The 14,214-nt window shown below is 38.3% G+C and overlaps 1 protein-coding gene across 1 annotated transcript in view; it reads left to right on the forward strand.

Annotated features, from left to right (window-relative positions):
* PCCA (propionyl-CoA carboxylase subunit alpha) overlaps positions 1-14,214 on the forward strand; it is a 274,195-nt gene that overhangs the window by 65,172 nt on the left and 194,809 nt on the right. Inside the window, exon 7 of the mRNA XM_039561855.1 lies at positions 11,896-12,027. Within this exon, the coding sequence (XP_039417789.1) occupies positions 11,896-12,027 (132 nt within the window). The remainder of the gene's footprint in view (positions 1-11,895; positions 12,028-14,214) is intronic.

The following is a 14,214-nucleotide window of genomic DNA, read 5'->3' on the forward strand; positions in this document are numbered from 1 at the left end:
AGCAGAGATGATTTTTAAGTCCACTGGCTGGCTGAGAAAAGGGCGCTGTAGGTCAGTAAAAAGGTGTTACCAATGTTAGCATTTAGTCAGAGCAGTGGGCTTTTAACAGTCTTGTTTTTATCAAGAATGTTGCTTATTCAGTGTCTTTGTCTGTTACAATGTCTTAGAAATGATACTTTTTCAATGTAGTTATTAGAGGAGATGATTATTAGAAAGATAATTCTAGGGTCACTTATCTTCCTGGCTGTCAACACCAGGGTTCCTTCTGCTTAAATCATCAGTAAATTCAGGGTCCTGTGAGCTTGGACAGTCATCATAAGTTTTCATTTGGTTTCTGAATGTGCAGTATACGTATAATCGTAGTCACCTGACTTTGAAAGCATTGTATAATGTTTGGAAAAATACCAGCCAGATTTTTTTTCGACACACAGGCATACAGTTAATACCCTTTGACTGCAAGCTCAGTGTACCATCTCAGTAACACAGTGCTACTTTTTCATTACTTGTTCACTTCTAAATATATTCTCGTGTTTTGGTTATTAATTTGGCCTCCCTTTGAAAAACACAAGGTACGGTATTGCAAAGTGCACTTACTGATCAAACTATATGTTTGTGTTCTCTATTAATTTGCAAAGCTTTGCTTTTTTGGCTTTAGGACTGGAGAAATAGTATGGCTGTATTAAGAGCATGTCTTGTGTCCATGCATTTTCTTCATTTGCTCTAATATTGGAGTTTTTGAAGTGTTTTTTATTCTATTTGTCTTCCCTGCTGAACAGTTTGATACAGAAAATTTTGTGTATGCTGTAAGCTTGGTAAATGTGAGGCATTGTTTTAGAATGATGCTCCCCTATTTTTCCCACTTACCATTGTCCTGTTTTTCTCCATGACTGCCTGGTTTTCATTTAGACTAATGTATATTTTGTGTTAAATATCTCACTGAGTGTTTTCTGCCAAGCTGAAGACATTTTCCAGACTGAAAACCAAATGGCTTAGAAAAGAAAGTGCTACTAACTTTCTCTGCTGAATTCAGTACAGTAATTCCAAGTGCTTTTCCCCCTCCAAACAATTTAAAAATATGTAGCTTGAATCCTAATGAAAAAAAAGTAAAGAGAGTTAATACTGTTCAAGAGTAAATAGTACTTGTGTTTTGAAATGAAGTAGTTAATAGCTTTATCTATTTGTGGCTCAAATGTATTCTTTAATTGATAAGATGGAGTACTTATCGATAAGCAAGGACTCTTTCTTACCTTGCTAACACGTTCAAGCTGGCTTTGTGCAACACTGGCATACTACATTTTAAACTAAGTTTGAGTTAATGATTAAATAAATGCTGCTTTTACATAAGGCAAAATCTTGTGTGGCCATGCAACTAGTAGAACTATTTTGTGTTGCATGAAAAATGAAATGGTCTTCCTGAGGCTGGATGATTGGGAAGACTAAGATTGCACTTGTTAGTGTTTGCCATTTCCTTTGTGCATACCTGATTTCTTCTCTTTATCTTCGTGTAATCAGCAGCTATATCCATTGCCAGGATCTAATTGAACTTAATGAAGAAAGAGGTTCTGCTGTTAAGCTTCTGCATTTTCTGCTCTTTGTGCTGCTCATGGTGCTAAAAAGAGATGAGTTAACATAAACCTGAGTAGGCTGTTTAACCTTTTTTCTCGTCTGGAAATGTAGATGCAATAACATTTGCAGCTGAAAAGGCTCATTCACAGTTTCTAATGTTTAAGGATGCAAATGAAGCATTTTGTCTTTTCTGTCGCCTGGAGGTGTTAAGCAAGGAAACAGAAAGAGGTTTCTAGGATTAGTTCCACAGATTTCTTTTATCATGTAAAAATCAAGGGTGGTTTCAATGCCATGAAGTGAAGAAAAGCAATATGGAAACCATCCAGGGAAAATTCTTAAGTTTCCGTTTGTTTCTCCCTAAATTTTCTGGGCGTTCGTTTCTACTGATATAGGTGAATACTCAAAACTTTTTCTAGCATACTAGGGCTGAGTTCCTGTGCCTCGGGTGGTGTCTGTGTCGTGTTTCATATGTGATAAAGTAATTAATCATTTACAGTGGCATGTCATGCAAACTCCTGTATGTTCAAATTTTATAGTTTATATTTGAGAAATACTTCTGAACTCAGTTAATTCAATATTGTGTTTAGGTTCCGGACAAACATGTAATATATAGGCCATCTAAAGCCTTAAATTGTTTCAAAGTGAAATTACCAAGTAAAACTTCACCTTGCTGATCAGATCCAAAGTGAAAACTTGTATGTATAGAACCAGAGAGGTGGTGCTTGTTCTTCTCAGTGTCTTGTGCTTTGAGCCCTTGGGAGAAGCTGACTCTGCTCCTTTCACGTGCAAAGATGTGACTGGGAACCATGTCTTCTGCTTATAAGTTACAATATACACTATGAATTTTTGGTAAGGGAGAGTTTTTAATTTCAAAACGCAGAATTAAATCAATGCAAGCACATTTACCCTTTGTACATATAATCCATGATAATAATGGTTCACAACTTGTATCTTGTTAAGGATGTTGTCTACAGATCAGTCTGGTTCTTAGTTTTGACTTTGTATATTTATCACTTCTGTGGAATTAAAGAGGAGATGACTTTAAAGTTTATTTAAAAAACTATTTTCCATGCAGCATTAGTGCTTAAGGTGGTGCTGACAGTTTGGATTAATTCTGGCCGCTCCCTGGTGTTTGTGCAGAAGGTTGTGTACCTTCTCTGTGGTATACACTTTTTTTGGACAGTGGAGTTAAGTTGCCTTGGATTGTTTATACTGGCTCGGCAACTGTGCCTTTTGTTTAAGCTGAGCTTTAGAGTAGTCTAACAAATTGAGTTCTCTCTTTCCACCCCCAGTATTTGAATATACATATACTGCATTTTAAAAAACGTAATTATGCCTATCTCTCTCTATATTATATATAGCTATATGCTATTCCTGTGTTCTATTCCTAGCCTGCTTTAAAGAAGGCATGTTTGGGGCCTGGATAAGACCTGTTTCCATTTGGTCCTGCAGAAGTTTGTCTGGCCCTACTGGTAATTGATTAATGGATTTTCATGCCTCTGCATAGTTTAAACTATACTTCCGAGACAAGTATTAACAGATTCACACAAGGGTTAAATAAATCAGTTAATATTTCTTAGAATGATGGTTTAAAGGCAGTATATTAACACATCTTCCTCCCCATAGTAAAGGTTAAACATGGAAACTGGCATCTGTTGGCTTATTTTCAAGTAAATGAGTGTATTCTAGTTTTCATTTTTTTGGGTATTGCTGCCCAGCAATTATCTTCTTAAGGCAGCTAATTATTTAAAAAGATTTGAAAATGCTTTAGTGTTCTTTAAATTCAATTTTAAGAAGTGAGACAGACTTCTTGCAGATGTGTTCAATTTTAGGTAAAGCCTTTTTATTCTGCTAGCTTTTTCTTTTCAAAGGAAACACTCCCAATGTATTACTTTCTCTTACAATACATAGTGCTGTTCATGACAGTGAGTACAGATATTTAAAGTAGCACAGTGCAGTGTCACAGGTAGTGACATAGCTTATGTGCTAAGTTCTGACCTCCACATTGCAGTATGTTTTGGAGCCAAGTAACAGTTCAGATTTTGAAGTAGAATTTGGAAAAAGCCATGAGGTCTGACAGGCTGGGCAGCACAGTTCTTTATTACGACTTTCCTTTGCAAGTTGCATCAGGCACTATTACTTTTCCAACTGCCTATTTACATTTTGCTTTTGAGGCTACTTGCTGTCACAGTCTACCTGCCTTGTGCTTCTGCAGCTCAGGGTAATCCATCTCCTTCCAAAGCCCTCAAAACAAAAGCCAAACCTCTGCAGAAATAACTGCAGTAGCCAAAGGCAGGTGCAGTCAGAGAACAGTAGGATGCTACAGCCCATCCCTGTCTTGCATATCTATCCTTTTGCTTACACCACATACTGTTTTCACTCTGCCATAAGCCTGTACAGAAGGCTTTAATTTACTTCAGCATGGCTCATTTTGTAAAAATACCCATTCTAATGAGAGATGCTACTTGGAAGTGTTGTCTTTTCTCTCACGTGTGTTTTTGTAAATGTGTGTGCATTGTAAAGATCCTTTGTCTTCAGAAGTTCTGCTTATTTCATTGTAAACAAGATTGGAGGAACTTTTTTTCACTGAGCTGCTGGAGAGTTACTACTCTTGGTGATTTATGACAATACCTAGGTTTTGTACTGTTCAGGCCTTTTCTACCTTAAAATTAATCTGCAGGGAATGAAATTTCTATTTATTGGTACTAAATTTGCAGGCTGATGCCTGGACAAATCACTGGCCACTCCTGCATATGTTCTTATTCTGAGCCTTCAAGATGGTAGCAACAGGGCCCAAGCGCTTGAGCCGAAAGGTTGTTTCTGTGTATCTAGCAGAAAGCTTCGGGGTGATTTTTCATGCCCACCACATTTTATTGTAGCGCATTTTACTGGTTCAGTATTTCCTAGGTTATTGAGCGGATGCTTCTTATTATATATTCTTACAGTAGATTTCCTTGAGGAATTCCTTCCCAATGTTGAATGGACAATTCCTGTATTCTGAAATGTTTTATGTACCCACCTTTGCAACAGGTGTCAGTGTGCCTGCGTTGGTGGTATTGTTTATTGTGGTGTTTTTTTTTTTTCCTGTTTTTCTCTGGTAGTACTCCTGAATCTTATCTGTCTTTGGATGTTTCATCTGGATTTTTCTGTTCTGCTTGTTTTCTTTCTAGGTTGTTTATACCTCTGTTGGACCTTCCTTTTGATGGCAGCTCAGCTTTTCAGCCCTGCATTTAGCCCTGCATGTGACTTCGAGGTTTTTTAGCCCAGCTATCTATTCCACTCATCCTTGTGGTGTGCTGCTTATCTGCTCTGCTTTGTATGTGGGTGCAGGCAGCTGCACGTACAGGTCTGTGTCCTTCTGGTGATCTGTGAACTGTACATGGGAGATTGTATTTGTGGATGATCCAGATTTTTCTGGAACGCTGTGGTTACCAGACTACTTGTGCCTATTCCCTTCCCCCTTGGGTCTGCCTCCTTGACTGGTTGTGTGTCAAGAGGGCAGTATGATGGTGAAAGAATTAATCACCTGCATGTTAGTATTTCATAGAAACCTTTTTGAGTTTTTCCTGTGAAGAAAACTTAAGGGTTAAGACAAAACTGCTTTGAAAACTAGGTCTATGATAAAGTTTCTACTGGAGTTCTTATGTCTGGACCTTCCTTCATAATCTTATTCACCAATAAATTCTTCAGTAAGTGTGTTAATTTGTGCTGCCCACACTTTCTGATCTTGCTGTTACCTCACTGCCACAGAATCTTGTTTCTGTTTCTCTTCTGCCCCATGGTTGTTGGAATACTTAACACCACATGTCTGAGTTGCTTTAAGCAGTGGATTTGATGCTTCAAACTTCAGCCATTCTGTGATTCAAACAGTGCTTCTCAGAGAAGCATCATGTTTGATTTTTAAAATAAACCTTAAAACAGTAATGCAGACTTGACAAGAAGAGCAGGTCAATATGGCAGCATGCAGCCCCCCTTCAGAGCACCTCAGAGTTTGAGGGTGTGCCATCTTCCCAAAGAAGGTTCTTGTTTTGAGTTGCATGCACCAGGAGCTCGTGGTCCTTCCTTCAGTGCCCATTAAGATTTTCTATTTAGCTCATTTTGTCTCATGAAAGTGATGGAAAACACTTAGTACAAAAAAAATTAGGCCATTGTCTGCCATGTTGGTCAGCTAAGTCAGCTGAGGAGTGTTTAAGCCTGATGTTAGAGAAGGGGGATAGATAGGACTATGGGCAGGCATGTGCAGTAGAGGGAGGAGAGAGAATGAGGGAAAAGGACTTTGGTTGTCTCAGTCACTTAAGAGCTGTTACTGTCTTCCATAAGTATCACCCTGAGTATGGGTAATCTTGAAAGTGTCATGTGTAAGTCTGAATTTGAGAACCTACGATTCCGTGGCAGCATGCAACAGATTATTTGGGTTCTCCTGTAAATTTCATGAACTTGTTTAAAACCAGCTCTGTGTTTACATAGAAAAGCTTATTTTCAATAAAGCAGAGCAGCTATAAATGTTTGTGAGATCTCTATCCTCTCAGCCATTTTTTCCTCAGAAATGGGAAATATTTTCTTAAAACTAGTCATTTCAGGTACTAGGGAATGAACAAGCACAAAGCCTGCATTATTGTCACTGCTTCTGTGTGGTAAGATAGCTATAGGGGCTCTTGCACCTGGAAAAGCTGTGCAGTTGGAGTATGTTTTGCCACATCAGCATGCTGCGAGTGGAAAAATCCCCTCACCAAATGATCCTGAAGGAGAAAACACGAGATTCTTGATAGCAGTGTTTTTGTACATGGCATATCTCTTTGTTGGTTGAAGCTGCTCCTCTTAAGCTGATATTACATGCAGATTCAAATATCTTGGCTCACATGAGGACACCAAGAACTGTGTTTAATTGTCCATAACTACCATAGTAAAAGACAGAGGAGAAGTTTTAGTATCGTTTGTTTTGTCTAAAGCTGAGTTGGAACTGTTCAATCATTTCCTGCAGCTCCAGGAGGCCTGGCGGCTTTGCCACAGATTCATAAGCCCACAAAATGTATAGGTTGCCAAGTATACGTGTGTAAAAGTTACTTATGCAGTTTTCCCTCCTTCATGCTTTCTATCTTTAGTTCTGCTTAGGCTGTCACTGAGGCTGAATCTACTACTTCACACAGTAATTGTGAATATCTGCATTCATAATTTCCAGGAGGAGGTGCAAAGGAAACTCCTCTTCTAGACTAAGTCTCTTCAGTTACCTCAGGCCCACAAGAGTTTATCAGATGGGCAGGTCCCTTCCAGATGTTGAGAGTATAGTGACTTACACTAACATAGGTCTGTTTGGCCCACTCTGTTCCCAGAGCAGTCAGATGTTTGGCAGACTGTGACTGCGAAGGTCACAAACTCAATCATGAACTTCGCAAAAGGATGTTCAAAATCTTGCCCTTGCTTGTTGTACTTTACACTGTGTTTAGTTTTTGCTATATTAGGGGTCCTGCATTCCCTGAGGGTAGACTAAGGCTTTTGTGTGGCTTAAAAAAAACCAACCACCAAACGAAAAGGAAGAGAGAATAAACTGCTCTCAATTCTTACGGCATGACTGTTAGACCTGTTGTTCCTGCTTTCAAAAATAGTGGGCTGTTGGGGAAAACTCTTCAATATCTACTACTTAAGACAGCTAAAAATTAACTTTTTCAGCACAAATATATTATGAAATTGTTCTTTTATAGAATATTCCTTATTGGTTGCCTGTACCTTTGATTATGCAAAGTAGAGCAGTGATACATAGATATCACAGGTATGTTTCTAAACAAAATGCTGGTGAATGTTTATGGTGAAATTTGATGTGTTTTCTGCAGCCAGATAATTAGTCTTCATGGCTGAAATATGCTGCTGAATGTGTGAAAGAGTAACAGAAGTTTTGGAAGAACTTGTTTGATATTAAGTGTGTAAGCTTGTGTATGTACAGCAGAGGTTTTGGTACTTGCTGCCACACTGACAAGACTGTGTGTGAACAGGCATCAGACACTGCAAGTTTTTCTGTTAAGAGTTTCACCACTTCTGTCTGTTCGATAAACTAAGGATGCTAATGGTTGAGTGCTGGCAAATCTTTCTGGGAGCTGAAGATGTTGCCACCACATTCTTTCTTATGGTCTGTTTTTGGTATTTTCAGAATTGGGCAGTAGACTTTTGAACAGATTGTTTAGTACATTGTATGAGTGTTGGCAATGAAGAAGTTGGGACACTTTCCTGGTGAGGGCTTGAGCAAGCATCTTTGAGTGATGACGTATTAAATCTTAGTATAGCAAGACTTTGTTTAGTAGTGCCTGAAGCTGACAAAGTCTTTTTTTTGTGTGCTTAACTGAAGTTAGTTGCAAGTCATGTGAGAGAATGCACACCTTTTCTGTGTAAGAGATGGTTAGACACACTGCCTGGAAACCAGCAGAACCTCCTAGGTTTGTTAACTGTGAGAAATGAGACAAAAAGATTAATTTATTGAAAACAGAAAAATTGAAAAATTACAGAAATTAGAAAAATATAAAAATTTGGGATCCTATGGCTCGGTAGATGGTATGCCCCAGGAACGCAGGGATTTGAGATCTTCTGGCTGAGACAGCACTAGACCTCAGGTAGAGAAAAAGAAAGACTTGCAGTGTTGGGCTAGCTTTTGGCTGGTCCAAAAGTAAAAAAATTACTAAAGGCTCCTTAAAAGGAGTAAGGCTTTGAATGCCCAGCACTGACGTCTACCACAGCTAGCCTGCAGAGAAAAAGAGAGGAAAAGAGACCCTTCCTCGCTGCCTTTTTATAGTGTCTTTGCTCCGCCCACAGCCTGCCCACAGCCCGCCCCTTCGGTTTAAAGTGATTGGTGCTTTCCCTTTGATAGATCATCTCCATCCACCAATGGCTCATCATTGTCAGAGGGGTGGTATCAGTTGAGATAAGGGAGCTGAAATGTCTTCATTAAAATTCAGGTTGCCGTGGAGGTTGCCTACAGGGTAACGGCCATGGGCTAAAAATAGCTGCTGGCTGTTAGAACTGGGGTTTTTTTGGCCTTGGAACCAAAGAGCAAGTAAAAACACCTAAAAAAAGTATTAAACTACATCCAACACATCTCAAAACACTTGTAAAAGTATACAGTAAACACAGGAAAGGTAACTCTTATGGTGTACCGGTGGTTTGAAGTTTGAAAAGGGGCAAGTTGGTGATTTTTAACTGGGGAATTTTTAACTGGGAAGGGTGCAACTCTCTTAATAAACTACTTTGAACATTTGAAAACACTGATAATGGAACTGGATTTTTGTACCTGGGCTGATGGGTTAATTTTAAGATTCAATTAAAAAATATTTAGCTCAAAATTAATTAATTAAAGCACTTAATATGCAAAGACCAAGCACAAATAGGGATTTCATGTATGACATTAACTTACTTTTGATTTATGGGTCTTGCAGAATGCAGAATCATGTGATCTTGGGTGTCCTGTGATATCACATTGAGTCAAACTATTTTGTTTCATATTTTGTTGATGGAAGATGGATGTGGTGACTGCCCCAGTTGACTGATGTTATGAGGGAGTAGCTGGTGGTACTATGCTGCTGCCTGTTTACCATGAAAGGGCTGATCTGTGTAAGGTACAAAGGTTCGAAGCAATTAAAGCCGAAAGGTGCACAGGTAGACCAGTGCAGTTTGTAAATTCTGAGTTATGAAAAGTATACATTAAAAAAGACAAAATGCAGGTTGCACCAGGTGATATTTGCATTAGAGTAATGGGAATCTGCTGCACATCATCCGGGATTTAATTTTTAGTAAGTGTTATTGGCTGTATCCATGTGGAATATTACAGCTCTACAGGATTCATGTAACAAATATATTCAATGCAGAGATTAACTTCTTGGAATGGCCTGCAGTGTTCCTTCTCAGGTGGTTCATGAATCTCTCCTGAATGGTACTGTTCTCTTCTTATCCAGCTATCTGGACAGGAGCAGGGAATGAACTGGGCACTTTGGAAGTCCATGCCACAAATCAGTGAGATGAGACAGTAGGTCAAGCATGATGTCCCCTATGTGCATTTGGCTGGAAAGTTGCATGCTTGCTGATGCCATGAATGTAATTTCCACCCTCTCCTGTGACCTCCAATTTGAATGAAGATTTTTTTACTTTCTGTCTGAACAAAGAGGGGAAAAGAGAAATACTGTAAGAGTGTGGAAGTAGACTGCAATCTGCAAGTCTTGGATGGTCCGTTAGGCTGTTAGGGCAGCAAAAGTTTTGGACCCACTGTCTTCACCTCTGGACATCCCATGTTTTTGACAGTGAATTCTGAGAAAAAAGTGAGGAGAGGAAGCAGTATGTGGTAAAGTGGTATTGGTCAGGATGCAAATGCCAGTGTTGTGGCAGAAACTGTGGAAACAAGGTGTTTCCAGGTTAGGAGTGATACAAGAGGGACAGTGTACTCTGTTGTCAAGTATGTAAGCTAACCTTTTCCACAAGGCTTTTTGAGGTTGGAATACAGTCTGATGACAGAAGAGAACTCTGCCTTACCTCCAGCTGTATGCAGGTACCTATTTGTGTCTCTTGTTAAGAGAGGAAGAGTTACCAGTTTTCAGGTTGTTTCTGAAACAGTCAGCTCCAAACTTTGTGTCACTGTGGTTTCATGCATCAACTCCTTGCTTTGTTTCCCTTCTCCTTTAAAAAGTGAATTTCTTAAAGTGACAAAGGATCTGAACACTAAATAATTACAGATCTGCACCCTTGTTTTGGTCCTCCTATCTCTTCCTTCTTTCTATTGCAGTCTTCCCAACTTCCTAAGACAGTTATTAATCAAGTTGTTAATTCCAGAGTTGCTGAGCTAAGAAGCCCAATGCAGTAGAGAAGAGGTGGGCAGAGATAAACCCCCAGATGGTTCATTGCAAGTTCAAGCTAACAATCCTTTGATGTAGCAGAACTGATGCTCTGCACTTGGTTTGGGTGTCTTTGCACTGAACTTCCTCGTCTGTAATGCTTACTTGATCTTTTCTAGATAATCTCTAGCACCCTGCTAGCTAGGATGGTGGGAAATCATCTACACAGAGCTTCTGCTGTTACACTGGTCCTGCTAGGAAGCTGCTGACAGTGCAAACAGTGACTCCTGAGCATCTTGAGATGTCTCGGCTCCTAGAAGATCGCAAATAGGAGGATGTTTTCCAACTTAAACATGTTTTTCCTGTGTTTTGGGATTGGATCATGTACTGCCATCACATAAATACACAAAGCTTCAACAAATGACTTTTTATTATTAGTGACTGTAACTATATGGTTTGTGCAGCAGAAGTGTGTGTCAGAAAAACAAAATATGACATAAATTGTGATATAAGAAATTGCTATTTGCCATTTTGTTAGTATTGGTATTAAGTAAGCTGCCCATTGGCTAGAAACAAGTTGTTTTTAGGCATTTTACAGGCGTCTTAGAATTGGGGAGAAGAAAATAAATGTAAAAAAATGTGCAAGGCTTTTTCTTTTTTTTTTTAATTTTTTTTTTTGTCCGTACCCCTCTTTCATCCTCTCTTTCCCTCTCCAGTACAAAAAACGTAAAGTTACCTGAAACGTGTACTTGCTATTGCATTAGTAACTTTCAGTGGATAGTTCTGATAGAATTGCCTTTAACTTACTGGAGTACTGACCTGAAGAGGTTTGAAAAAAATGCCTCTATCTGAATCACCTCGCTGAAGTCTATTGTTGGCATAGAGAAACAGGAGGAAGAAACATGCAGTTCAGTGTTTTACCTACATATTAATGTCGAAGTATTAAAATATTTTATATTAACCTCTTTCCACATTATTATTGGAAAATAATTGCCCGAAAGAATCAGGAAATGTTATTTCACTTATTGCTTTATTTTCAAGATCTTAAATATGTTGAGTAAAAGACTGCATTTTCATTGTGATGTTTCATTGAGGTTTGGTTTTAGGAATGCATACTAAATAGAATTTTAAACTATGTTATCATTTGGCAAGTGCATCTTTGTAAATCACTTTTGGTTATTTCAGTGGTGAATTAACAAGCCTCTGTTTTCTGAAGGGATATTTCTAACTTTCAGGCTGGAGTACTTCCACTTGCAGCTATTTTTCTCTGGCTAGCTTTTGCTTTATACAAATGCTAATTATAGGGCTTTGAGTCTGTGTGTATACATAGTTTCACAAGGTCATACGCATTTTTAATGAACTGTGTGAAATATTTATATATTGCTCTGTTACGTAAAGAGATCACTGTCTTATAAGTCTTTTTGCATTAGTCAGCTCAAAAAGAGAAAAAAGTTAATATCTGTGTATAGAAAAGCTGATTTTTTTTTTTTTGTCTCCTAAAGTTTTTTCTTCATTGTCTTTGCAGGCATCAGAAGGTGTCACCTTCATTGGACCTGACACACATGCTATTCAAGCTATGGGAGACAAGATTGAAAGCAAACTGTTAGCCAAGAATGCAAAGGTCAACACGATCCCTGGCTTTGATGGAGTAGTCAAGGTGAGAAATCATTTAATTACTGTCTGCCCACTGTAGGAACAGTGTCTAAATCAAAGTACACCCATTGACAGTCTGATGCAGAATCTAATTATAATTTCATCTTCTTTTTCAGTAAAATGTAATTAAAAATGGAGTACAGATTTTTACTAACAAGAGAGCTTTGGAGAAGAGAGAAAGTCCTTGATAATAAATGATGTATTAGGAGTTCTTCAGTGGCGTCTCTAAAAATACTTTGCTTTAAATTTAACATGAAGGCAGGTAGATGTGTTAAATGTCAGGTGTGGATTTGACTTATTTGCACATCTTTGCATTTCTCAGGTCTTGTTGGCCAAGATCTTGACAGCTCTGAGTTAAGTGAAGTTTGTTAAACTGTGTGAAGTTTCCATTTTATGGTCTGTTCTCATGCACATTTCCATGTGTTGCAAAATTCAGGGTGAGGATGGAATGGGGGGAAGTTGGTGGCTCTTTATCAGAATCTACAGCTAATATTCTTCATGTGATTGTAGAAGGAATGTCTTTCAACAGTTTAGTAAAAGAATTTTTGTTGTTCTTTTATAGTTTGTAAGGTTAAATAAAGTGTATCTTCGTTTTTGTTTATTTTGTGCTATAGCAATTGTGTTGGGCTCTTGCAAGCTTTCCTGTGTGTCTTAATATATTTTCTATGTTAATGTCATTAAATAAGCTTTTGTCTTTTGAAACCTTCATTGTATACAACTAAAACTTGGTGCATTATAAAATGTTGACCTCCTGGGTTGACATTTTTTGTGCTTGAGATGTCAAATCAGATTTTTTTCAAATGAAGTTTGAGTAGAACTTTAAGTTGCTTGAAAAAGCATGTAGTAGCTAAGTTGGATTTTAAACTCCCTCCCAAAACCCGACTAAAAGCAAAAGGTAAATAGAGTACCAACGGGCTAAGCCTCCATAAAATTACCTGGTCCAATGAGGCTGCCTGGAGAACTTGACTAGTGAGAGAGAATGATAAAATCACAAAATAGCTGAGGTCAAAATGCCCAAGGGAATTTTTCAGTACTTGTGATGGAAGTGCATGGTCTATGTAATGACTGGTAGCAGGATATTGCTGCAACATGTAAAAGGGCAAAGACTTCTTTCTTTTCTGGAGGGCTCCATGTGAGTGTTTGGCAGCATTTGTGGCCATGCTGAAGTCTGGGAGTGGCAAATTGGCAAATTTCAGATTTTTGTTGCATGTTTTAGCAATCCCTTGTGTATGTGGTCCTTTAGCACTCATAAGATTTAACAGCAGCCAAGCTGTTGTGCGTAACATTCTCTGTTCTGAAATCCTGTTTATTGTTCTAGAAATCCTGAAAGTAACTTCCAGAAAAGTATCTAGCTAGGAGATAACTTTGAATTAATCATTTGAACACCACAAAACGTTCTCTAATGCAGCATTAAATACTCAAAATGCTGGTTTTGTCATTGTATCAAGTTAAAACTTATGTAAGGGTCTGTTATTCTGCTAATAAAAAGAAACAAACCTGACAAAGTGGGATAATGGTTAATGAACAGATAGACCCATAACCAGTACAGCTGAGCTGCTAGTTCTTGTATGCACTTGTTTTGTTGACCTTCAATTACACTGTTTTTGACAATTGTCTGATGTTCCTGACACAAAAAGGAAACTAAAGTGATGTGTTTGGCAGTGGGCTATATGCAACAATACCCTTAAAACCAAATTAACTGTAACGAAGGACTGAGTTGACAACTCCAGTCCTTTGCTATTGAAAGGAACTATGTGGTAGTTGCTTAATCCCTAAGTGTCCATATTATATCAATTTCACGTACCTCAGCCCTGCACCAGTTCTGATTGTCTGAAGTGTGTTGATGAAAAAGAGTACATAACAAAAAAAAAACAAACCCCAAACCCAAGCCTGCAGTGTGCCTTCCAAATCATAAAAAGGGAATTCCGCAGACATTGCCAGCATTGTAGTCTCCATCAAAAAGTGGAGTTGCAAATTTTAGGCTAACCAGTGCTTTGATTACCAATTATAGGAAATAAAGCTGCTGATAATTGATAATGTCATACTTGCTATGGATCTTAATATGTGCCTGTGTTTGTTCTCTGATTTCCTTCCTGTGACAATGTCTTTTGCTCAAATGAATACCCAAATAATTAGGTCATACAGGATGCCTGATATTTGGTTAGAGCTTGATATACTATTTTGCAAATTC

Source organism: Corvus cornix, chromosome 1 (assembly GCF_000738735.6).
Source record: "Corvus cornix cornix isolate S_Up_H32 chromosome 1, ASM73873v5, whole genome shotgun sequence".
Classification (NCBI taxonomy): domain Eukaryota; kingdom Metazoa; phylum Chordata; class Aves; order Passeriformes; family Corvidae; genus Corvus; species Corvus cornix.